Source organism: Schistocerca cancellata, chromosome 3 (assembly GCF_023864275.1).
Source record: "Schistocerca cancellata isolate TAMUIC-IGC-003103 chromosome 3, iqSchCanc2.1, whole genome shotgun sequence".
Taxonomy (NCBI): Eukaryota; Metazoa; Arthropoda; class Insecta; order Orthoptera; family Acrididae; genus Schistocerca; species Schistocerca cancellata.
The window spans coordinates 868,794,571-868,820,424 of NC_064628.1; the positions used below are offsets into that span (position 1 = coordinate 868,794,571).

Genomic DNA, 25,854 nt, shown 5'->3' on the forward strand with positions numbered 1-25,854 from the left:
CAGATGTGTTTGACAGGGTTCGGATCAGGCGAGTTGGAGGGCCTAACATCAGCTGGATCTGGTCACTCCATCACACTTCTGGCCTTGTGACATGGCTTATAATCTTGTGAAAAAATGCCGTTGTCGTCAGGAAACACGATCATCGTGGAAGGGTGTACGCGATCTGCAACCAGTCTACAACACTCCTTGGTCGTCAAGGTGCCTTGGATGAGCTCCACTGGACCCAAGGATGCTAACGTGAATGTTCCACAGAGCATAATGCAGTTGCCGCCAGTTTGTCTTCAACCTGCAGTACATGCGTCAGGGAGCTTTTCCCCGGAAGACGACTGATTTGCGCCCTCCCATTAGCACGATGAAGAAGGTGTCAGGATTCACCAGACCGTGCAGCGCTCTGCCACTGCGCAAATGTGCAGTGCCGATGGTCACGTGCTCATTTCAGTCGTAGTTGCCGATTTTGTGGTGTTAGCATTAGTACATGCATGGCTCATCTGCTGCAGGGCCCATCATTGGGCTCCACCCAGCTTTAAAGTCTGATGTTAGTACTGCCTCAGTCCGCAACCTGTCCTGTTTTATCAGTCTGCCCAGCCTACAATGTGCGACATCTGTAATGAGGGGTAGCCATCCAACTCCATGATGTTTGGACTTGGTGTTCACCTTGGTTTCTCCATGTGTTGAAGACGCTCACCACAGCACTCATAGAACACCTAATAAGTCGTACGGTTTCCTAAATGCTTATCCCGAGTCTCTATAGTGTCCCCGGTGAAATAATAAGAGAAGACTTAAAAAACAGCATTTTTAAAGAAGAGACATTTAAAAATTGAATAATAAGTGGACACCAGCCGCTCAGCCGAACATACATTTTTCTCATGTATCCGTATTATAATAATTTCTCTGTGTAAGTTTCGAGGGCAAAGAAATATAACAAAATGATCTAAAGAGACGACAAGATACGCTCTTTTGTTAATTTTTTAGTCGTCTTTACTTCTTCTCTTGTCTTGGTTGCGTGTAGATGGACATCTTGCGAGTGCTGGCACATGTAAGCATATTTGTACTAATTAAGCAGATAATATATTGATTTAATATTATTGTTCACTTTTAATTTGGAAGAGGTGATCCCGATTTCACGTCCGCTTTCCTTGAATTAAGCTGCATTCAAGTAATTTACAGTGCAGCAATCGCAGCGGGCGAAGCAGCCAACTACGTCATTACGTGGCGATATTAACTTATAAAAATTAGCGGAAGCGAAAAACTCGCTCGCTATTAACATAATATACATTTTTCTCCACAGCCGTCAGACGTTGCAGAAAATACGTAGCTTTAAGCTTCTTATTTTCAGTATCACAGCCGAAAGCCAGAGCCAGGACTCCGACTACAATGCAATGGTGAACGTAGGCAAGAAAAAATATTCTCGGGCGTGTGTGGACCGCAATTGTAATTAATAACTAAAGATTTTTTGCTTTAAAGTGAACAGACAAACCGAGAAAATTAATATGAGAAGTTTATTCCCTTGTTCAACTTATATGCTCGTGCTTTAAGATTCAGCGAGTCTAACGTTCATTAACGTAACAAATCATTTCCACTGAAGATTAATATTGTTAAAAAAGAGAACTTCACAAAAGCATGTAATTGTAAATCAAAATTGAATGAAATATGATTTTGATTAAGGCGCACGACGTAAGTCGGCAACAATCACCAGTACCAATCAATTTCTGTAGTAAATAATAAATTAAATTACGACGGCCGACGGACGCGAGATGTGCTCGCTATCACAGTCTGCCCTCGGTCAGACAGATAGATTACGCACCTTCCTCGTTCTACACATAGAGAGCACGCTCACTTATGCTACATGCACTATGCGTGTGTCTGTCTAGCAGTCATTCCTCGTCAGGTGATGCTGCTATCGCTTGGCCGGCCTTATATCGATAGTAGGGAGGTGCCCGTAATGTTCTGGCTGATAAGTTTATATGGTGGTTTTTTTTTCTTTTTCGTTTTTTTTTTTTTTTTCATCAGTCTACTGACTGGTTTGATGAGGCCCGCCACGAATTCCTTTCCTGTGCTAACCTCTTCATCTCAGAGTAGGACTTGCAACCTACGTCCTCAATTATTTGCTTGACGTATTACAATCTCTGTTAGATAATACGTGGGGCCAAGGAATGCCAGTAGTCTATTAGTTTACAGTGGACCTAAAGATGACGTAAGTGTTGGACTCGAAAGTAGTCCTTTGAAACAAATTTCTTTGACGGTATGGCTGTGGTATTTCATTTCTTTTACTTACGGTTGATGTTCGCTACACGAGAGCCCCGTCCATTCAGCATGCCTCCTTCCTCCGTCACTGTGGTAAGATAGCGCTTACGGAGTCTAACAGACCATCTGTCGCAGGAAGATACACTACTGGCCATTAAAATTGCTACACCAAGAAGAAATGCAGATGATAAACGGGTATTCATTGGACAAATATATTATACTAGAACTGACATGTGATTACATTTTCACGCAATTTGAGTGCATAGATCCTGAGAAATCAGTACCCAGAACAACCACCTCTGGCCGTAATAACGGTCTTGATACGTCTGGGCATTGAGTCAAACAGAGCTCGGATGGCGTGTAGAGGTACAGCTGCCCATGCAGCTTCAACACGATACCACAGTTCATCAAGAATAGTCACTGGCGTATTGTGACATGCCAGTTGCTCTGCCACCATTGACCAGACGTTTTCAATTGGTGAGAGATGTGGAGAATATGCTGGCCAGAGCAGCAGTCGAACATTATCTGTATCCAGAAAGCCCCGTACAGTACCTGCAACATGCGGTCGTGCATTATCCTGCTGAAATGTAGAGTTTCGCAGGGAACGAATGAGGGGTAGAGCCACGGGTCGGAACACATCTGAAATGTAGCGTCCACTGTTCAAAGTGCCGTCAATGCGAACAAGAGGTGACCGAGACGTGTAACCAATGGCACCCCATACCATCACGCCGGGTGATACGCCAGTATGGCGACGACGAATACACGCTTCCAATGTGCGTTCACCGCGATGTCGCCAAACACGGATGAGACCATTATGATGCTGTAAACAGAACCTGGATTCATCCGAAAAATGACGTTTTGCAGTCGTGCACCCATGTTCGTCGTTGAGTACACCATCGCAGGCGGTCCTGTCTGTGATGCAGCGTCAAGGGTAACCGCAGCCACGGTCTCCGAGCTGATAGTCCGCCGCTGCAAACGTCGTCGAACTGTTCGTGCAGATGGTTGTTGTCTTGCAAACGTCCCCACCTGTTGACTCAGGGATCGAGTCGTGGCTGCACGATCCGTTACAGCGATGCAGATAAGATGCCTGTCATCTCGACTGCTAGTGATACGAGGTCGTTGGGATCCAGCACGGCGCTCCGTATTACCCTCCTGAAGCCACCGATCCCATATTCTGCTAACAGTCATTGGATCTCGACCAACGCGAGCAGCAATGTCGCGATACGATAAACCGCCATCTCGATAGGCTCCAATCCGACCTTTATCAAAGTCGGAAACGTGATGGTACGCATTTCTCCTCCTTACACGAGGCATCACAACAACGTTTCACCAGGCAACGCCGGTCAACTGCTGTTTGTGTATGATAAATCGGTTGGAAACTTTCCTCATGTCAGCACGTTGTAGGTGTCGCTACCGGCGCCAACCTTGTGTGAATGCTCTGAAAAGCTAATCGTTTGCATATGACGGCATCTTCTTCCTGTCGGTTAAATTTCACGTCTGTAGCAGGTGATCTTCGTGGTGCAGCAGTTTTAATGGCCAGTAGTGTAGTTAGACTGTCGTGGCGGGCACTGAGTCACTGACCCCATAGCAGCGTGTGAGCGCGACGACGGCGTGCTTCGTGGCGGTGTAGACGGGGGCGCAGCAGAAGGCGGCCAGCGCGGCCACCGACGCCACGTTGAGCACACGCGCGCCCCTGGTGGCCAGCCGCAGACCCAGCAGCGTGCCGCCCACCACGCCCTTCTGCAACACACCGCACGCCACTTTTGTTCACTCTTACCCGTACATCGTGGATAATATTACGGTACTTCCAAATGGTGGCATTTACACAGGCTGTCCACAGAAGAGAACCGGTGTCACTAACCAGGTTTCTCGGGAAGAATATTATTGTGACGGTGGCGGTGGTGATGGTGGCGGTGGTGGTCCTGCTGGTTGGGCGGGGAGAGGGGTGATCGGAGAGAGGATAGAATGGTGACGCCGCTGCATTAACAAACATTTGACAAATTCGCACGATCCTATATTCTTGGGGTGACGCTACAGTTGACGAAACGCTAATTGGCTTTAGAAGACGCAAATGTATCTTACATCTAAACCGGCGAAGTTGGGCCTGAAACTTCACTGCCCCACCGATTCCAGGAGTAATTATGCCTTCAACACCTATCTCTACTGTGGAAAAGGTAGCGAGCAAGACTTTCCACAGACAAGAAGAAATACCTCGTCCCCACCCAGAGCTCAGATGGAAACCCAGTTGTAAGCAAAGAAGGGAAAGCAGAAAGGTGGAAGGAGTATATAGAGGATCTATACAAGGGCGATGTACTTGAGGACAATATTATGGAAATGGAAGAGGATGTAGATGAAGATGAAATGGGAGATATGATAGTGCGTGAAGAGTTTGACAGAGCATTGTTACACCTAAGTCGAAACAAGGCCCCGGGAGTAGACAACATTCCTTTAGAACTGCTGACGGCCTTGGGAGAACCAGTGCTGACAAAACTCTACCATCTGGTGAGCAAGATGTATGAGACAGGTGAAATACCCTCAGACTTCAAGAAGAATATAATAATTCCAATCCCAAAGAAAGCAGATGTTGACAGGTCAGTTTGGATTCCGTAGAAATATTCGAACACGTGAGGCAATACTGACCTTACGAATTATCTTAGAAGAAAGATTAAGGAAAGGCAAACCTACGTTTCTAGCATTTGTAGACTTAGAGAAACCTTTTGACAATAATTACTGGAATATTCTCTTTCAAATTCTAAAGGTGGCAGGGGTAAAATACAGGGAGCGAAAGGCTATTTACAATTTGTACAAAAACCAGATGGCAGTTACAAGAGTCGAGGGACATGAAAGGGAAGCAGTGGTTGGGAAAGGAGTGAGACAGGGTTGTAGCCTCTCCCCGATGTTATTCAATCTGCATATTGAGCAAGCAGTAAAGGAAACAAAAGAAACATTCGGAGTGGGTATTAAATTCCATGGAGAAGAAATAAAAACTTAATGGCTCGCTGATGACATTGTCATTCTGTCAGAGACAGCAAAGGACTTGGAAGAGCAGTTCAACGGAATGGACAGTGCCTTGAAAGGAGGATATAAGATGAACATCAACAAAAGCAAAATGAGGATAATGGAATGTAGTCGAATTAAGTCGGGTGATGCTGAGGGAATTAGATTAGGAAATGAGACACTTAAAGTAGTAAAGGAGTTTTGTTATTTGGGGAGCAAAATAACTGATGATGGTCGAAGTAGAGAGGATATAAAATGTCGACTGGCAATGGCAAGGAAAGCGTTTCTGAAGAAAAGAAATTTGTTAACATCGAGTATAGATTTAAGTGTCAGGAAGTCGTTTCTGAAAGTATTTGTATGGAGTGTAGCCATGTATGGAAGTGAAACATGGACGATAAATAGTTTGGACAAGAAGAGAATAGAAGCTTTCGAAATGTGGTGCTACAGAAGAATGCTGAAGATTGGATGGGTAGATCACATAACTAATGAGGAGGTATTGAACAGAATTGGAGAGAAGAGGAGTTTGTGGCACAACTTGACAAGAAGAAGGGACCGGTTGATAGGACATGTTCTGAGGCATCAAGGGATCACAAATTTAGCATTGGAGAGCAGCGCGGAGGGTAAAAATCGTAGAGGGAGACAAAGAGATGAATACATTAAGCAGATTCAGAAGGATGTAGGTTGCGGTAAGTACTGGGAGATGAAAAAGCTTGCACAGGATAGAGTAGCATGAAGAACTGCATCAAACCAGTCTCAGGACTGAAGACCACAACAACAACAACCCAGGCTGTCCTCAAATCGTGCAAACCAATAGCACATAGTAACCGATACATTACCGGTGGTAGCTGGCATTTGACAATCGAACTTGCAGACGTGCTGCGGAAAAATGGTTTGACCGTAATGGGAACAATGCGAAAGAACCAAAAAGACACTCCAGTTTTTTTTCTAGCCTTCCCGTGGACGTGAAGTTGGAACAACGCTGTAAGAATTTATCAAACCCATCACCCTGAGTTCCCACGTGCCTAAGAAAGGAAGAGCAGTAATGCTTATAGTAAAAATGCATCACTCCATAGAAGGTGATGTGGAAAGTCAGAAAGCTGTAATTATAGCCCACTATCATAACACAAAGGGTGCTATTGATACTGTAGATTGGAAGAGTGCTAAATATTGTTGAAGTCACAGTACCGCATGGCTGTGTATTTCCGTATTCTTGACATGAGTGTTATCTATGATACACTGTTCATCAGTCATTCAAGGAAAGAACTGTACTTACAAGGATGAACTTCATAAAAGCTCTTTGAAAAGAACTGATCAAATCAATAATCAACAAACACCACGAGAACTGAGATTTTCTATCGCTCGAGTTCTAGGAGCTGAGGTACGTCTCAACGAAGATCTGGAAAAGGACTAACTACAAAGGGAAGGAAGGGAAACATGTCGCATTTGTCCACCAAAAAAGAAGAGGAAGACAAGCTATTTGTGTCGCAAGTGCAGGGTCCCAATTTGATTGGAATGCTCAAGTAAGGTGTGTCCACAGTGCGTGTAACGTGACGCGAAATGTGCCCACTTTCAATAGTGTAGATTTTTTATGTGTAACTCACTGTTAAGCATACTCATTAATTTTAGCACTGATGGTACCTTTTCAATATTAACCTGCAACAACCAAGTTTCAAGTAAGGAACTACACTTAAATATTTTGATATGTGTCCATCACTGGAATTTTCTATGTGAATTTAGAGTGCAATAAGAATAGGATTTTTCCATAGCACCGAAACAGTATGTTACTATTTATACGATGGTCACTCCAAAAGAAATGCACACTATTTTTTTTTAAATCCATCTTTTATTCTACATATTTCAAAGTTTTACAGTGTGTAGACACATCCTTTAGGAACAATATTTTCATTTCTTCACATAATTTCCATCCCTCTCAACTGCCATACGCAATCTTGGGACCAGCGCCTGTATACCCTCACGGTAAAATTCTGGACCAATCTGTTGGAGCCACTGTTTAGCAGCGTGCACAAGGAAGCCATCATCTTAAAACCTTGTTCCACGAAGAGAGTCTTCCAGTTTCACAAAGAGATGACAGTCACATGGAGCCAGATCAGGACTGTAAGGCGGGTTTTTCAGTGTTGTCCATCCGAGTTTTGTGATCGCTTCCATGGTTTTTTGACTGACATGTGGCCGAGCATTGTCGTGCAACAGCACAACATCCCTGCTTTTGCCGATGTGCTCGAACACGACTCAGTCGAGCTTGAAGTTACTTCATTGTCGTCACATATGCATCAGGATTTATGGTGGTTCCTTGGTTTTTGAATTTTTTTTTCTTGGGTAAATTTGCATGGTGCCACTCCATTGATTGCCTCTTCGTCTCAGGTGAAAAATGATGGATCCATGTTTCATCACCTGTCACAATTCTTCCACGACATTCTTCTCCACCATTCTCGTTCTGTTCCAAAAGTTCGCTGCATGCCGTTTTTCTTGTTTCTTTGTGAGCCACTGTCAGCATCCTGGGAACCCACCTGGCACAAACCTTTTTTAACGCCAACACTTTCAGTATTCTGCAAACACTTCTTTCCCCTATCCCAACGTAGCATGACAATTTGTTCACTGTGATGCGTCTGTCAGCAATCACCAATTCGTTAACTCTCTGCACATTGTCTGGAGTGTGTGCAGTACGAGGCCTGCCGCTGCGAGGACAATCCTCAATATTGCCGTGCCCGCTTTCGTCACGTAACCTGCTTGCCCACCGACTAACTGCACTGCGATCGACAGCAGCATCTCCATACACCTTTTTCAACGTCTTATGGATGTTTCCCACTGTCTCGTTTTCACAGTACAGGAATTCTATGACAGCACATTGCTTCTGACGAACGTCAAGTGTAGCAGCCATCCTGAAGCCATGCTGTTACGGCGACACTCACGGGAAAAGGTTGAACTAAGTTTGAAAACAAGCGGGAAGGATGTATCTACACACTGCAAAACTTTCACATACGCAGAATGAAAACTGTATTTTTACAAAAATAGTGTACATATCTTTTGGAGTGACCCTCGTATGCCGGCCGAAGTGGCCGTGCGGTTCTAGGCGCTGCAGTCTGGAACCGCGAGACCACTACGGTGGCAGGTTCGAATCCTGCCTCGGGCATGGATGTGTGTGATGTCTTTAGGTTAGTGAGGTTTAACTAGTTCTACGTTCTAGGGGACTAATGACCTCAGAAGTTGAGTCCCATAGTGCTCAGAGCCATTTGAACCATTTTTTTTTTACCCTCGTATATAATTGAAGAAAAAGTATGTAGTACTAAATGCAAAAAGTAGCGATAGATGGTGGTCTTGAAGTATTTTTCCCGCCGCCTGACCGCACGATTCTAGCTGCGTGACAAGTACTCACGACTGTGGTTGCGGATTGAGCAAATCAATAACACGTTGGTCTCTCTCTGCCCCTTATGCAGGCAGTTATTCGGCTTGGTCATGATTGATACAGTTGTTGGATGTCCTCCTGAGGGATATCGTGCCAAATTCTGCCAGACTGGCGCGTTAAAGCATCAAAGTCCCGAGCTGGTTGGAGTGTTCTGCCGATAACGCTCCAAAGATTCTCAACGGGAAGAGTTCCAGCGAACTTACTGGTCACGGCAGGGTTTTACGAGCACGAGCACCAGCACGAGAAACTCTCGTCACGCGCGGTCATTACCTTGCTGAGATACAGAGGGGTCCAAAAAATGTATCCACTGTTTAAAAGTCCATAACTGGTAAACTAATTGAGGCAGTTGTCGCATCTTTGGTAGTGTAATGATTTGTAGTTCCGGCAATCGCCACACACGCGTTGTATTGCGTTGTTTTTTTGTTTTGTCAGATGACAGTCACCAGATAGTCAGTGTTATGTTATTAGTTGCACCTAGTTACACGAGTAAATATGGCTGGCGCAAGGCTTACATTCGATGAAAGGAAGCCAGTTTTGAAGTGGTATTTTAAGTATGAAAACATTAATGTGGTTCACCGGCAATGGCGAAATGAGCATCAAACAGAGCCACCGACATCATTAACGATTCGTCGCATTCGAGACAAATTTGAAGCCGAAGGCTGTGTTAAAGATGTACACAAACAATGATCTGGACGACCTGTAACAGTAACAATCCAGCTAACTCTCGTCGCGTGTTACAATTCACTCGTTCACCACAGAAGTCTGTGAGACAGTGTGCCCGTGAAACTAGAGTGAGTCGGCGAATTTTGAAGACAGCAAAGTGGAAGTGCTACATCTACACGCAATGAACGAGGACGACCAAGATCGTAGAATGGAGTACTGCGCGTGGTTTACTAACATGGTGCGCAACGATGAAGAATTTGCAGAGATGATCGTGTGGTCTGATGAGGCACAGTTCAAACTCAATGGTACAGTAAATCGCCACAATTGCGTCTACTGGGCCGCCGAAAATCCGAACGTCCATGTAGACAAAGCCTTGAATTTGCCAGGAGTAAATGTATGGTGTGGGTTGTCTTACCGGGGCTTGATTGGGCCATTCTTCTTTGATGGAACAGTTACCGGTGAGTCGTACCTTCAGAAGCTTCAGACATCCATTTTACCTGCCGTTCGAGACTTGTATGGAGACGGAGGAGTTTACTTTCAACAAGATAGATCCCCAGCCCACTACCAAAATCGTGTTATGGTGTATCTCGACGAAAATCTACCAAGAAGATGGATAGGCCGTAGAGGTGCTGTGGAACATTCACCAGGTTCCCCAGACCTCTCCTCTGGACTGTTCCCTGTGCGGAACACTAAAGGACATCGTTTATCGGCAAAATCCACGCACATTGGATGAACTTCGAGAATCCATCGTACATTTATGTGCAAACATCCAACTGAACACGTTGCAGTCAGTAGTTCGTGCTGCAGTTCGGCGGCATCGTTTGTGTGTGGATGTTAATGGTGACAATTTCGAACACCTACAGTGATACCTCTAAGTTGGACTTTAAGCTACACTTTCACCAAAAATGAGACAACTCTGTCAATTAGTTTGCAAGTCATGGACTTTTAAACAGTGAATACATTTTTTGGACCCCTTCGGTGTAAGCTTAGGATGGCTTGCCATGAAGGACAACAAAACGGGGCGTAGAATATCGTCGACGTACCGCTGTACTGTAAGGGTGCCGCGGATGACAACCAGGGCGATCCTGCTTTGAAAAGAAATGGCACCACTGACCATCACTCCTCGATGGCAGTATGGCGACATTCAGGTTGGTATCCGACCACTGTCCGGGACGTCCCCAGACTCGTCTTTGGCCTGGAATCTCATTGGCTGGAATAGAATTGTCTTCAGTGATGAGCCCCACCTCGAACTGAGCTCCGATGACCAGCAAAGACCTCTCCAGAGGCGCGTTGGACAACGGTGGAACAGGTTTCAGTGCGAACTATCAGGCCAATCCATTCGCCGAACATCCTCTTGTTCCAAGGGCTCCACCACCGGGTTGCACGATGCAGTCGCGCACTGTCATCCATAAAAATGAAGTTAGGGCCGAATGCACCCCAGAAAAGACGCACATTGTGGAGTAGTCGTACGGTGTCACAATAACGTTGACCAGTGAGTGTACCGTGTTCAAAAATTTGTGGGTCAATATGCCCAGGTAAAATGATGCCACTCCACACCTGGACTACCAAAAAGATGATATTCGACAATGTTCCTGGGTGCATCGCCGTATGTTGACACTTCCAGCATTGTTGAACAGGATCGTTTTGGTGGTCGAGCTGTTATGGTGAGCGTGTGGGTGGTGGGTGGGGGTGGAGGGGAGGGGGAATGACATAATCTTGCATGGGCGTAATTGGACAACAAACTTTAGATCATGACACAGCCATGGGTCAACGTTTTTGTGACACTGTATTCCTTCCGGATAGCGTCTTTTCAAGGGTGCATTTGACCCTAAACTCATTTCTTCAACTGCGCTGGTGGAGAAACCACCTATACACCTGTCTTCTGCGTGTGCTCTGCTGCCTGCAATACACCAGTGCAACTGATTATGGACAATTTGGCACCATGTGTCCTACCATAGGAGCAATGTTGTCGCAAGTGATAGCACATCCTGGTGTTAAGAACCATCACACACCCTAGTAAGCCGGCCGGAGTGGCCGTGCGGTTCTAGGCGCTACAGTCTGGAGCCGAGAGACCGCTACGGTCGCAGGTTCGCATCCTGCCTCGGGCATGGATGTGTGTGATGTTCTTAGCTTAGTTAGGTTTAATTAGTTCTAAGTTCTAGGCGACTGATGACCTCAGAAGTTAAGTCGCATAGTGTTCGGAGCCATTTGAACCATTTGAACACCCTAGTATTAAGAATCATGTCCCGCCTTTGGTAATGTCCTGCGGACCACCACAAATCGCGATGACTCCAACGTAATAATTGACTTTTAACAAAAGTGTCATTTTGTTGTACTATACCGTAGCAGTTCTTCGTATGTATGCTCCAAATTTCATCGAGCCATGTTACTTGGCAGTGACACATTATGCGAAAGTTATTTTCCTCCTTAAGTGTATAGTCACTGTCACATAACACAAAATTCTAAGTTAATTCTAGTTGCGATGTCACCCGTGGTCTAGGGGTTAAAAAAGAGAAGGTGCGTGATTACACAGGAGAGGAATTCGTGGGGGCCGCATTAAACCATTCAGAAGACTGATGTCAAAAAAAAAAAATATGAGGCTGGAAGGAACTAGTCTCCAGGCAAAGTAATTCCATTATATACAGTACTTATTGATACTTTGTTTTGTGGCATTACATCTCCTAAATTGGTTGACTGAATGATATCTTTAAATACATTTTGTGTAGACGCCAAACGTCACATAAGAAAGAGTTAATTTTTATTTTTGTGAAATCCAAAGACATGTAAGTTTACAACAGTGTGTAATCAAGCTGGATGACAAGTGCCACTTCGTTTGGTTGTTCCCAAAATAAATGTTAAACTATGAAGAAATGTTTTATTTATTAATATTTACCTCGTATATAGCTAGGAAACCTGACAACTCAAGTGAACTTCGAGATCAAACACCTGGAATCAGCTGCAGTCATCAAAGTCATCATATCTCACAGATGACGTCCACAAGGTGGTTTTTTGGAGTACATTTGCTACACTGAACGTCGGCTCAAACTCATTAATCGGTCCCAAGCGTAGGTAACAATGCAAGGGCGGAAATAGAAAACTCACCAAATTAATATCGATCTCTCGTTGCCACTCGACATCATTTCCGACACCGGCGTTATTTATGACGATGTCCAACCCATTGAAAGTCCCCTTCGCCATCTCAAATGCGTCTGTAACAGAAGAAATAACAGTTAAAAATAGCTGACGAAAAGAGAGAAGGTGCGTCACTGTTGTGGTATCACAGTGGGAATGAAAGTTCGCTTGCAGTAATGATGGAGAAGAGGTCGGGCACCAAAGAAAGCTGCTTCATGCAAGTGAAATGAATCTTAACACTCTCAGAGAATTAACCTTATAGATGCCTACATCTATGTTTAGATGTTTTTCAGTTACTGGGCACAAAACTGAGGAAGGTGGGAGACATAAAATGTAGACTGATAGTAGCAACATAAGATTATCTAAGAAAGAGAAACATGATAACATGGAATGTAAATCTAAATATTAAGAAGTAGGAGAGAGTTGCCTATATTTTACCGGCTCCTAATTTGTACCAATGCTATAAAATTCGTAACTCTTGTATTTAGTGATGTCAGCGTGAGCTTCTCGGAGCTCCATGCGTTTAGCGGTCAGCATTGATTACGTTTTAGTTTTGAGAATTACTGTTATAAGGTAAGTGGCAACATAATGTTTCATTTATTGGTGAAAATACAGGAGCTAATATTAGTTTTTAGACAGTCATGAATGTACGCTGAAGAGTCAAAGAAACTGATACACTTACCTAATATCGTGTTGGGCCCCTGCGAGCGGGCAGAAGTGCCGCAACACGACGTGGCGTGGACTCGTTTAATGCCTGAAGCAGTGATGGAGGAAACTGAGATCATGAATCCTGCAGGACTGTCCACAAATTAAATCCGTAAGAGTACGAGTGTGTGTGGGGGGGGGGGGGGGAGTGGAGAGCGGGGCGGTGAGAGATCTGTTCTAAACGGCACGTTGCAAGGCATCCCATATATGCTCCATAATGTTCGTGTTTTGGGGAGTTTGGTGGCCAGCGGAAGTGTTGAAACTCAGGAGAATGTTCCTGGCACCACTCTGTAGCAATTCTGTACGTATGGAGTGTCGCATTGTCCTGCTGGAATTGCCCAAGTTCGTCGGAATGCACAATGGACATGAGTGGATGCAGGTGATCAGACAGGATGCTTACGTACGTGTCTCATGTCAGAGTCGCATCTATACCCTATCCGGGGTCCCATATCACTCCTACTGCACACGCCCCACACCGTTATAGAGAGCCTCCCCCAGTTTGAATAGCCCCTGCTGACATGCAGGGTCCATGGATTCATGAGGTTTCCATATCCGTACACGTCCATCCACTCGATACAATCTGAAACAAGACTAGTCCGGCCAGGCAACACGTTTCCAGTCATCAACAATCCATTGTCGATGTCGGCGGGTCCAGGCGATGCGTAAAACTTTGTTTAGTGCAGTCACCAAGGTTACACTAGTGGACCTTCGGCCCATATGGATGATGTTTCGTCTAATGGTTCGCAACCTGACACTTGTTGATGGCCCAGCAGTTGCAATTCTGTCACGTTGAACGATTCTCTTCAGTCGTCGTTGGTCCCGTTCTTGCAGGACCTTTTCCGGCCGCAGCGGTCAGAGATTTGATGTTTTATCGGATTGCTGATATTCAGGGTACGCTCGTGAAATGGTCGTAGGGAAAATCCCCACTTCATCGCTACCTCGGAGATGCTGTGTCCCATCGCTCGTGCCCCGACTATAATACTACGTTCAAGCTCACTGGAAACTTGATAACCTGCCAGACCTAACAACTGCGCAAGACACTTGTAGTCACATATAGGCGTTGCCGACCACAGCGCCGTATTCTGCCTGTTTACCTATCTCTGTATTTGAATACGCATGCGTATACCAGTTTTATTAGCGCTTCAGCGTATTTTCCTTGTGGTTAGTTTGTAGGAAATTTAGAAAGATGAACTTGCGGCGTAGCCTGTAAAGTATGGCTATAAGTTTCCGATATTGTACTTGTGCAATTTGAAAAACTTGGTCGAATATGGTAGCTTTGAGATTTAAAAAAAATGGATTTAGCTTTATTAGTGCGGCATAATATTTAGAAATGATGTGTTGAATTTTCTGGTGTGTTCTTTATCCTAAGTTATGAATTCAAAATAATTATTTTGTGTATTATGGCAACAACAAGATGTTATGGAATGTGGAGCACAGACGAAATGCATCTAGCTGTAAGGGTATTTCTAAGAGGGAATCACGGATTAAATATAAAATGTGCATAAGCCAACAGTTAAGATATATGTTGAAAATGAAAATGAAAATTCAAACTGTGATGTAAAAATTTTTGAACGCAAATAATTGTTTTACAACAAAGCTGAAAACCAATTGGAAGATCATATTCTGAAATTGGAAGAGATGATGTTCGGTTTAAACATGTCGAAGTTGAATGGAATGAATGATGAGGTACATAAAATGCAAAATGTGGACTCATACAAGGTGTGCAGGGACCAGCCGCACCGTCCATGACTGCAGCGTCTTAGACCGCACGGCTAATCCCGCGTGGCCTGCCTATGACGTATGTGCAGAATAAGTAAATTCGTCATTAATCTGATGCTGCAATTTGAATGGCCACTGGTGTACGCTATCCCCAACTGTATTATTTTTGAAACGCCATTACTCACGTAATGCATACTTGTTAGGAAACAGAAACAAAACTGATTCCTGAATGAACTAGAAACATACTACCCAAATTAATGAGGGGAACATCTGTATCAAAGTCCGGTATGTTAAATCTGTGTCGGTACATACGCTACCTGTGGTCTTATTGCTTGGGTTGAGATCTTCGCTTTCAGTGTAGGCAGCCATTAAAATCATTCGCCATCGATTGGCTGTGTTATGTATTAGTGTCAGGTGACCCCTCATACAAAAACTCTGGAGGGAAAGCAAGTCTTGAATATACTAAGCAGGTTGGAATGGATACAACTGCAGAGATGAAGAAGCTTCCACAGGTTATATTAGACAGCATATGGAGGAAGCGTGCATGCAAGAGCATCAACACATTACAGAAGAAAGTAAAAGCTTCTGCAGTGGGCTGTTACGCAATGAGATGAACCCCAGAGTGGTGTGAAAGTATAGGGTCACAGAGTCTGAGATGTTACACGGTCGCCAAATCGACAAAGATTTCTTTCCCAGCATACAATGGCTCGCTACGTCACGATGTACGAAACTGCGTCTTCGGCATATGTGTTGTGTGTGGGTGAGTGCAGTGGAAAGGCCAGAAGAGGACAACTCACCCTGGAGGCGCGCGAAGTCTGTGACGTCAGCGTGCAGGAAGATGGCGCTGCCGTCGCCTGCTGCGGCCCTCAGCCCCTGCACGAGGCGGCTACCCGCAGCAGCATCCACGTCCACCACCGCCACCTGTTCACAGCGGCCACTTTCAACTCCGACTCTTCCCTACCTCCCAGAAGCACCTGCCTTCCCATACGCACTGCCAAAAAAATTTCAAATACCCAGAAAAGCTACTTATAGCCAGTGTCATAATCATTAGCACTCCATTCTGAGCTACATAAAACGATACATTACATGCCAATGCTCAGAAGAATGGAAAGAATTCCATTTAAAAGATGTTAAGTCATATGCCACCGTTGTATGAGAGATCCCAAGAGGTTGGTTCAGCTACCTAGTCAAAAAGGATTCCTTCCCTTGTAGATATGTAAAAGTTTTCCAATATGTGTGGTTGTTATAGACAGGTAATTGTAATGGATTTGTGTGTAGTGTTGTCTTACATTTGGGTCAGCAGTTCAGAGTTCCCATCCAGCTGATGAATCACCATCAACAATGTTACATGTCCTTACTTCATGAGACAGTGCCGTAGACACTGGCGAGCAGATTGATGCCGTATTCCTGGACTTCAGGAAGGCATTTGATACGGTTCCGCACTTACGTTTAGTGAAAAAAATACGAGCTTACGGAATATCGGACCAGGTTTGTGATTGGATTCAGGATTTCCTAGAAGAAAGAACACAACATGTCATTCTTAACGGTTCAAAATCTGCAGATGTAGAGGTAATTTCGGGAGTACCGCAAGGAAGCGTGATAGGACCTTTATTGTTTACAATATACATAAATGACTTAGTTGACAACATCGGTAGCTCCGTGAGGCTATTTGCAGATGACACGGTTGTCTACAAGAAAGTAGCAACATCAGAAGACTCGTACGTACTCCAGGAAGACCTGCAGAGGATTAATGCATGGTGCGACAGCTGGCAGCTTTCCCTAAACGTAGATAAATGTAATATAATGCGCATACATAGGGGCAGAAATCCATTCCAGTACGATTATGCCATAGGTGGTAAATCATTGGAAGCGGTAACGACCGTAAAATACTTAGGAGTTACTATCCGGAGCGATCTGAAGTGGAATGATCACATAAAATAAATAGTGGGAAAAGCAGGCGCCAGGTTGAGATTCATAGGAAGAATTCTAAGAAAATGTGACTCATCGACGAAAGAAGTAGCTTACAAAACGCTTGTTCGTCCGATTCTTGAGTATTGCTCATCAGTATGGGACCCTTACCAGGTTGGATTGATAGAAGAGATAGACATGATCCAGCGAAAAGCAGCGCGATTCGTCATGGGGACATTTAGTCAGCGCGAGAGCGTTACGGAGATGCTGAACAAGCTCCAGTGGCGGACACTTCAAGAAAGGCGTTACGCAATACGGAGAGGTTTATTATCGAAATTACGAGAGAGCACATTCCGGGAAGAGATGGGCAACATATTACTACCGCCCACATATATCTCGCGTAATGATCACAACGAAAAGATCCGAGAAATTAGAGCAAATACGGAGACTTACAAGCAGTCGTTCTTCCCACGCACAATTCGTGAATGGAACAGGGAAGGGGGGATCAGATAGTGGTACAATAAGTACCCTCCACCACACACCGTAAGGTGGCTCGCGGAGTATAGATGTAGATGTAGATGTAGAACTGAGAGGTTTGGAATTTAATCCATTGGCGCAAAGTCTGGTGATGAGGAGCGTTACACCACCATCTATTCTCCCCTTGTCAGCCTAATACTAGCAGTGAAAATTTCATCCATCGTCCACCAGCAGGATTCAAACTAGGGCATCTCCCGGTTGAGAGTCACCATGCGTTAGTGACTTAGGACATGGAAGTGGGACACTGTGGTACTGACTACCTATGATAGAAATATTTTTGTATAGACGTTTGTACACAAAGAAAATAAAACTAAAATAATAGTTTTTGCAGTAGGTGGACACACTGGATGGATAAATACCAAACGTGCACAAGCGAGACATCTAGGAATGAACGAATTTTGCTATTTTGTAAATAACGCGAATAAAGAATGAAAAATCAAGAATGACATATTGGAAAAACTTGCAGAAAGACTTGTAAAAATGTAAACATTGAGACTAGAAACATGTCCATACAAAATTATGTTTGAAGCACATCACTCTGGATAAGTGCAAAATATGCATAAAGGAGTAGACAGAAAAGAAACGATGAGACGCTTTTGAAACGTGATGGTACAGCGGACTGTAGAAGGGCATATGGACTGGCCTACCAAGGAATAAAGATGCAACAATCAATGACAAAAAAAGTCTAGTAAAGCACACAAGTAGATGAAGAGAGAATGGATGGCTTATTATAAATGACTTTGTACGCCTTATCACACACCTTTGTGAAATTATCGTCAGAGTCAGGTATTCGCAGTACCGTGTCACAACCTGTATCCTTAGTGACATAACCTGCTGGAGCCCCTCCTGCGTGACTGTCTCACATTAGGTGCAATGTACACAATTTTACAAGCGGCTATCTGCTTCTCGTACCACAGGAATCATGAATATGTAACAGATAATACCGCGTTGTTCTAGCGCTCAACTCTATTTCTCAGTCTCACTTGACAGCTTCATTGAACGTTCTATTGCAATGTGTCAATAAATGGGTCCTAAGATGGAGCCCTGTGGGCATCTCTTTTGGATAGAAAAGCTTAAATGACGGAAGACGGTAAGAACCGCAAGGCAGGTCTAGATACTAGTACGTGAGGCAGATCGTCGATGACGTGGGAACCAAGGGTTACGCTTAATTGAAGAAGATAATTGGCAAACGACAGGTACGCAGAGTTACATCAGATTGACAACACTGGTAGCTGGGTAACATGCCGTCACGTTCCGCGATCACTTCTCACGCTTCACAGTTATACACCTTGCTCGTCTCAAGCCCATAGTGACTTTCTAAATATCAGAAGACATGTAATTTTTCCTCACTGGTACATTTGTTAGCCTGTGAAGCCTGATCGTCAATAGTAGTACACTCCTATCCAGTTATTTACGTTGAAAAACATTTGTTTCTTTAAGTATGTGTAAATAAACGATGCACAACGATATTTCAGCTATGGTGGCAATTTTGGACTCTTTGCAGTGATCTGACTGTGGCGCTGACTTCCTGTTACACCCATAATTAATCTCGATGAATGAATGTAGCATTCACTGTTATCCATCGCTGCCAGTCGGACACTGGATGGCATTCTGCACCGTTTCATTTGCTATCACTGGTCCTCCTTCATGCAGGATTATCCCATTTTTGCGCAAATCAGTTGCGTAGGCATTGGGTTTATATTTTTAGTAGATACCTAAATAGTATTTCGGAAAGTGTCTGCTATTCACAATAAAGTGCCTGGCAGAGAGTTCAGTGAACCACCTTCAAACCATTTCTCTACCGTTCCACACTCGAACGGCGCACGGGAAAAACGAGCATTTACATTTTTCTGTGCGAGCCCTGATGTCTCTTATTTTATCGTGATGATCATTTCTCCCTATGTAGGTGGGTGCCAACAGAATGGTTTCGCAATCGGAGGAGAACACTGGTGATTGAAATTTCATAAGAAGATCCTGTCGCAACGATATCTCCTTTGTTTTAATAATTGCCACTCCGATTCACGTATCCTGTCTGTGACACTGTCGTCCCTATTTCGCGATAATAAAAGACGAGCTGCCATTCTTTGAACTTTTTCGATTGTCATCCGTCAGTCCCACCTGATACGGATCTCACACCGCACAGCAATACTCTAGAATAGGTTGTTCTGCCAATGAATCGCAGCCTTTGGTTTGCTCTACCCACAACATTATCTACGTGATCGTTCCAATTTAGGTTATTTGTAATTGTAATTCCTAAGTATTTAGTTGAATTTGCAGCCTTCAGGTTTGTGTGACTTACAGCGTAATCGAAATTTAGCGGATATCTTTTAGTACTCACATGAATAACTTCACAATTTTCTTTGTTCATGGTCAACTGACACTTTTCGCAACATAGGAATATCTTATCTAACGCATTTTGCAATTCGTTTTGGTCATTTAATGACTTTACAAGACGGTAAATGACAGCATCATCTGAAAAATAACCTCGAAGGCCATACAGATTGTCTCGAATGTCATTAATATAGATCAAGAACAATAGAGGGTCTATAACATTTCCTTGGGGAACGCCAGATGTTACTTCCCTTGTTTTCGATGACTTTCCGTCTATTATTACGAACTGTGATCTTTCTGGCAGGAAATCACGGATCCAGTCGCGCAACTGAGGCGTTATTCCATAGGCACGCAGTTTGGGTAGAAGGTACTAGGAAGGAACGGTGTCGAAAGCCTTCTGGAAATCTAAAAATATGGAATCAATTTGACATCCCATCGATAGCACTCATTACTTCAGGAGTATAAAGAGCTAGTTGTGTTTCGCAAGAACGATATTTTCTGAATCTGTGATGATTATGTGTCAACAAATCGTTTTCTTCGAGGTAATTCATAATGTTCGCATACAGTATGTGTTCCAAAACAATACTGCAAATACGCTAGTGATATGAGCCTGTAATTCAGCGGATTACTCCTGTTTCCCTTTTTGGGTATTGGTATGATTTGAGAAATTTTCCAGTATTTAGGTACGGATCTTTCTATGAGCGATCGGTTGTAGATAATTGCTAAATATGGAGCTTTTTTATCAGCATTGTCTCAAAGGAACCTGATCGCTATAAAATGTGGACCGGAGGGCTTGCCTTTATTAAGAGATTTAAGCTGCTTTGCTACACCAACGATATCTGCTTCTATGTTTCCCATCTTGGCAGTTGTTATTGATTGGAGTTCAGGAATATTTACTTCGTCTTCTTTGGTGAAGGAGTTTCGGAAAACCGTGTTTAATAACTCAGCTTTAGTGGCATTGTCATCAGTGACTTCACCGTTGTTATCGCGCACTGAAGGTATTGATTGCGTCTTGCCACTGGTTTGCTTCATATATGACCAGAACCTCTTTGGGTTTACTGCCAGATTCCGAGACAGAGTTTCAGTGTGGAAACTATTAAAAGCATCTCGCACTGAAGTATGCGCTATATTTCGAACTTCCTCAAAACTTTGCAAATCTTGGGAATTTGAAATTTGGCATGATTTCTTCGTTGCTTCTGCAACAGCGATCTGCCCCGTTTTGTGTACCATGGGGGATCAGTACCGTCACTTATTAATTTATGTGGTATATATATATAAACTACCGTCGATACTATCTCTTTGAAATCATTCCACATCTTTTCTACTCTTACATGATCAGAACGGAAGGAGTGGAGACTGTCTCTTAAAAAGGTGTTGAGATAATTTTTATCGGGTTTTTTAAATAGATGTACTTTGCGTTTCTTTTTGATGACTCAGGGTGTTACGGTATTCAGCCTAGCAGCAACTGCCTTGTGGTCTCTAATCCCTGTATCCGTCATGATACTGCCTATTTGTCTAGGATTATTTCTTGCTAAGAGGTCAAGTATGCTTTGAGTGGGCTCATGAACTAATTGTTCAAAACAATTTTCTCAGAAAACATTCAATACAATTTCGGATGACGTTTTATGCCTGCCGCCGGCATAAAGTGAGTACTTAGTGACTTCCACCAAACTTTAAACATAATTTCAAACACAGCCTAGACTTTTCCTCGCTTGCATGCTTAAGGTCAAATATTTGACACATTTGTAGTCGTAGGCTTCTGCTGCCATTGTCACATTCAATAAATTTTTTCTGGGTTTGTGATCGTATTGTCAATATATACAAGGTGAGTCACTAACTATTGCGATCTAGGATAACTCCAAAAGTATGATAGTAGCTGAAAAGTTTATGGGACAAATGTTGCATGGGACAACGGGGGCCATAATACGACCTTGGTTTTTTGGTGCAAGGTGGGGTCGCTTCGGAGATATGACGGTCGACTTTTTTTTTTAGTGAGATGCTATAGTTTGGTACTTATTTTTTTATAGCGGCGATCAGGCGAATCCAATTATGTGTAACAGTAAAGTCTTTGAAGCTCAACGAAGGTCACAAAGGTGGCATGAACGTCCATTTACATAAGGTGCTCGAAGTGTTGCAATCTTCTTTTCGTGGATTGAGTGGTATTCCTTATCACTTCGGCACTTATCGAAGCACATGCTCTGACAATTCTCTCTCGTATATCGTACAAATACTAAATATTCGCCGAAAGCGGCGTATCCAGCTAGCGTGCCCTTGACATGTAAACACCATTCGACGGTTTCGCAATACAACACTAATAGGAACGATAAGGCTAGAATCGTCGAATGAAGCGAATTTGAATAATGTGTTCCTTCGAGAAAGAAGTCGATATGCTTCTCATTTACGGAGAATGCCATCGAAATTCAGTGAAAGCTAGAGACTTATACGCTGAAAGATATCCTCAACGTACTTACCTTACATGTCGTACATTTAAATATGTGTATTATAAATTGAGAACAACTGGATCTTTAATGCATCAGAAACATATCCAGCAGAGGAAAGTTACTAACATGGAACGGAAATTGGCTCAACTTCAGATTCAGAGGGATAACACATTTATTAATTTGATTTTATTTACTTAGAAGGCTACATTCACGAACCATGGAAATGTTAATTTGCGTAACATGCATTACTGGGCAACTGCAATTCCATGTTTCCAGGAGCGAATAGCACACCAAAAACTGTGGTCGGTGAATGTATTGCGTGGGATTCTGGAGGACAGAATTATAGGCCCCTAATTCATCGAAGGAAATCTTAATGGTAAGAAGCACACCACATTCCTGCAAGAAACATTAGATCTGTTATTGGAAGAAATACCTTTAGGAACAAGGAACACAATATGGTATCAACACGATGGGTGACCGGCACATTTTTCGCTGGTGGCTAGAAATGAGCTGCACAGACAATTCCCAAATCGTTAGATTGGACGCGGAGGAGATGTGTTGTGGCCGCCTCGTTCGTCAGACTTCGACACCTCTGGATTTTTTCTTGTGGGGATTCGTAAAAGACATTGTTTATAAAGACGTCCCAACTACACCTGAAGATATGCGAGAAAATTGTCAGAGCATGTGCTTCGATAACTGCCGATGTGATCAGGAATACCACTCAATCCATGATAAGAATACTGCAGCACTGCACTGATACCAATGGTCATCACTTCGAGCACGTTCTGTAAATGGACGTTCATGCCACCTTTGTGACCTTCGTTGACCTTCAAAGACCTTACCTTTAAACATCAATGGATTCGTCTCGATAGCCGCCATCAGACAATAAGTAACAAACTATAGCATCCAATTAAAAAAAAAAAAACGAAGTTGACCTTCATATCTCTGAAGCGATCCGACCTGGAAACAGAAAACCAAGGTCGTATTGTGGCCCCCGTTGTCCCATGAAACATTTGTCCCATAAACTTTTCAGCTACTATCATGCTTTCGGAGCTATTGTTGATGGCAATAGTTAGTGACTCACCCTGTATAAAATGACAGACGTTTCGGACCCTATTGCAAGCGACCTTCTTCAGGGTGTTTTTTTTTACTGTAAACATCCGTAGTTTTATATACAGGGTGCAAATTTTAAGTTGACAAACCCGAATAACTCGAAAAATAAGCTTCACACGAAAAAATGTATAGAATCCAAAGATGATCATATTCGAGGGGGACATCTGCTTGTGCTAATATTTGCTCGCCACCCCAGCCCCCTGGGGTAGGGCGGGAGGCAACTTTAAAATTTCAAATGGGAACTCCCATTTTTTATTGCAGAATCAGATCCTGCATAAAAAAACTACGCACATTTTGTCATAAACATTTGTTTTTATTCTTGGTAGTTGGCGCTGTAATTCAAGAAAATCCATGTTCTTATTTTTGCGTGGAAAATGGTAACAGATAAATAAAAAATACTTATTTGAGAGACAAACAAAACTTATCCGAATCTGCGGAAAAAATTAATATGTGGGTCAACATTTGTAAAACTGTAATTCCTCTCTCTCAGACCACTATGGGGAGAGAGGGTGAGTTTTAGTGTTAGCGAATCAAACTTTACGAAGTAAATAAATATTTTTTTATTTATCCGTAACCATTTGCCACGCAAAAATGATAACATGGATTTTCTTGAATTACAGCGCCAACTACCAAGAATCAAAAGAAATGTTTAAGACAAAATGTACGTAGTTTTTATGTAGAATCTGATTCTGCAATAAAAAATGGGGGTTACCATTTGAAATTTTAAAGTATCCTCCCGCTCCACCCCCAGCAGATGTCCCCCTCGAAAGCAATCAACTTTGGAGTCTACAGATTTTTTCGTGTGAAGCTTATTTTACGAGTTATTCCGGTTTGTCAACTTAAAATTTACATCCTGCATATTGACAATGTGGTCACAAACCAAGAAAAAGTTTACTGAATGTGACACATTTGTACAATAATTTTTCGACTGGAGTAGTTTCGTACCTAGCAGATTGATTCTTTAAAAGAAACGGGTGTTTAGTGGTATTTTCTACTCAGCACAGTGTTTAAGGATTTAGTGGAAACCATACATTGTCTACACTATCTGGGCACTACTTCGTTTCTGATTTAAAAAGGACGCAGTGTGATGGTCAGTGTAGCCAGTGTGCAGCTGGTAGTACGTAGGCAATAGGAGAGCAGGGACTGGCTGGTTTCAAGCGCTCTTATCTTGTGGCCGCAAAACTTACGTCTTTGAGGTCACCATCGAAGTCTCATTCCAGTGCGACAGAAAAACATATACAGGGCGTCTCTCTCAAGATTCGCCGGGCACATTTTCTCCGACTGCTACGGTCGCAGGTTCGAATCCTGCCTCGGGAATGGGTGTGTGTGATGTCCTTAGGTTAGTTAGGTTTAAGTAGTTCTAAGATCTAGGGGACTGATGACCACAGATGTTAAGTCCCATAGTGCTCAAAGCCATTTGTTGAGTCCTATAGTACTCAGAGCCATTTGAGAGAGCACATTTTCTCTGTTGTTTCATCAGATATTTGGAATGTGCAGCGCCAGCCCGTGTTGACTGTCTCAGTCAAGCGTGCAGCACCGCTGAGTCTCTGCTGGGGCACTGGTCATTCTTCCTGTTTTACTGACCCCGTTAATATATATCGGTAAAACGAATATGGCACTAGACTAATGTGGGACCGCTCTATCGAGTGTGCAGATAAAATTTCACTTTGAAGCGCATTGTGTTCGTAAAGAGAATGAAACCGACGCTTTTTGTCGACTCGAGGCGTCGCATGAAAGACGTGATGAGCAGTATTTCTTTGGGTCGATTCCAGCTACACGTTCCAGTGCGAAATTCCAAATATCTGACACACTGACAACTCAAGTGTGACAAGTGTATACTTGACGACTCATAAGAGAGACTCCCTGTGTACAATGGCTGAAACGGAAAATGTTACACCGTGCACATCTTGCTCGAGCACTACCAAACTGATACTCTAGTATTTCCAGGCTTGAGGAATGTGATGATTATAATGTCATACTTACACGAGCTTATTTTTAAGTTTACTGCTGACACAGTACACAGACAATAGAGACTTTCAAGCCGTTAAGCCGGAGGTAACTGGAACAGTGACTCGAATTGTCTGTTGTTCATAGATGAACCCCGCCACAGTTTGTGGCGGGCAAATCGACGCCAACATCTTCGTAGACGACCTGGTGGGAGGCCACAGGCAGTGGTATCCTAGGGGCCCATTCCTCTTCAGTTCCCAGAATCACGATGTACGAAACAGTTGCATGTGACAGCAGGACTAATGTGGCAATTGCTGAAGGGAGGTATCGCCCGCTAGATTGTGCCAAGAATGGTAAACCGTGTTTTGATACCTTTCACGACGATAATACCAAAGGGCATATTCCAGCTAGATAAATCAAGACCCCTACACTGCACCTCACACCACAAACGCCTTAAGGAGAGTAACTGGTCAAAAAGTGACATTTTCAGATTATTATCTCTTAATAATATTTGATCCATCTTGAAAAACGTGATGCATCATTTGTCGATTAATTTCCATTGTAAGAATAGTTTTTATTTTTCAAAGGTAATAGTGCAAGTGTAAAGAAATCCAGTCATTCTGCACTGACTTCCTTAAGTATCTCCATCCCCGGAACTGTTCCATCTTGGAGGCTACGGTTTTCAGCTATTTATTC

The 25,854-nt window shown here is 43.4% G+C and overlaps 1 protein-coding gene across 1 annotated transcript in view; it reads right to left on the reverse strand.

Moving 5' to 3' along the window:
• LOC126176621 (15-hydroxyprostaglandin dehydrogenase [NAD(+)]-like) overlaps window positions 1–25,854 on the reverse strand; it is a 193,159-nt gene that overhangs the window by 155,474 nt on the left and 11,831 nt on the right. The window contains exons 3-5 of the mRNA XM_049923781.1: window positions 15,679–15,802; window positions 12,428–12,534; window positions 3,826–3,984 (exon numbers count right to left, since the gene is read on the reverse strand). Coding sequence (XP_049779738.1) covers window positions 3,826–3,984; window positions 12,428–12,534; window positions 15,679–15,802 — 390 coding nt within the window. The remainder of the gene's footprint in view (window positions 1–3,825; window positions 3,985–12,427; window positions 12,535–15,678; window positions 15,803–25,854) is intronic.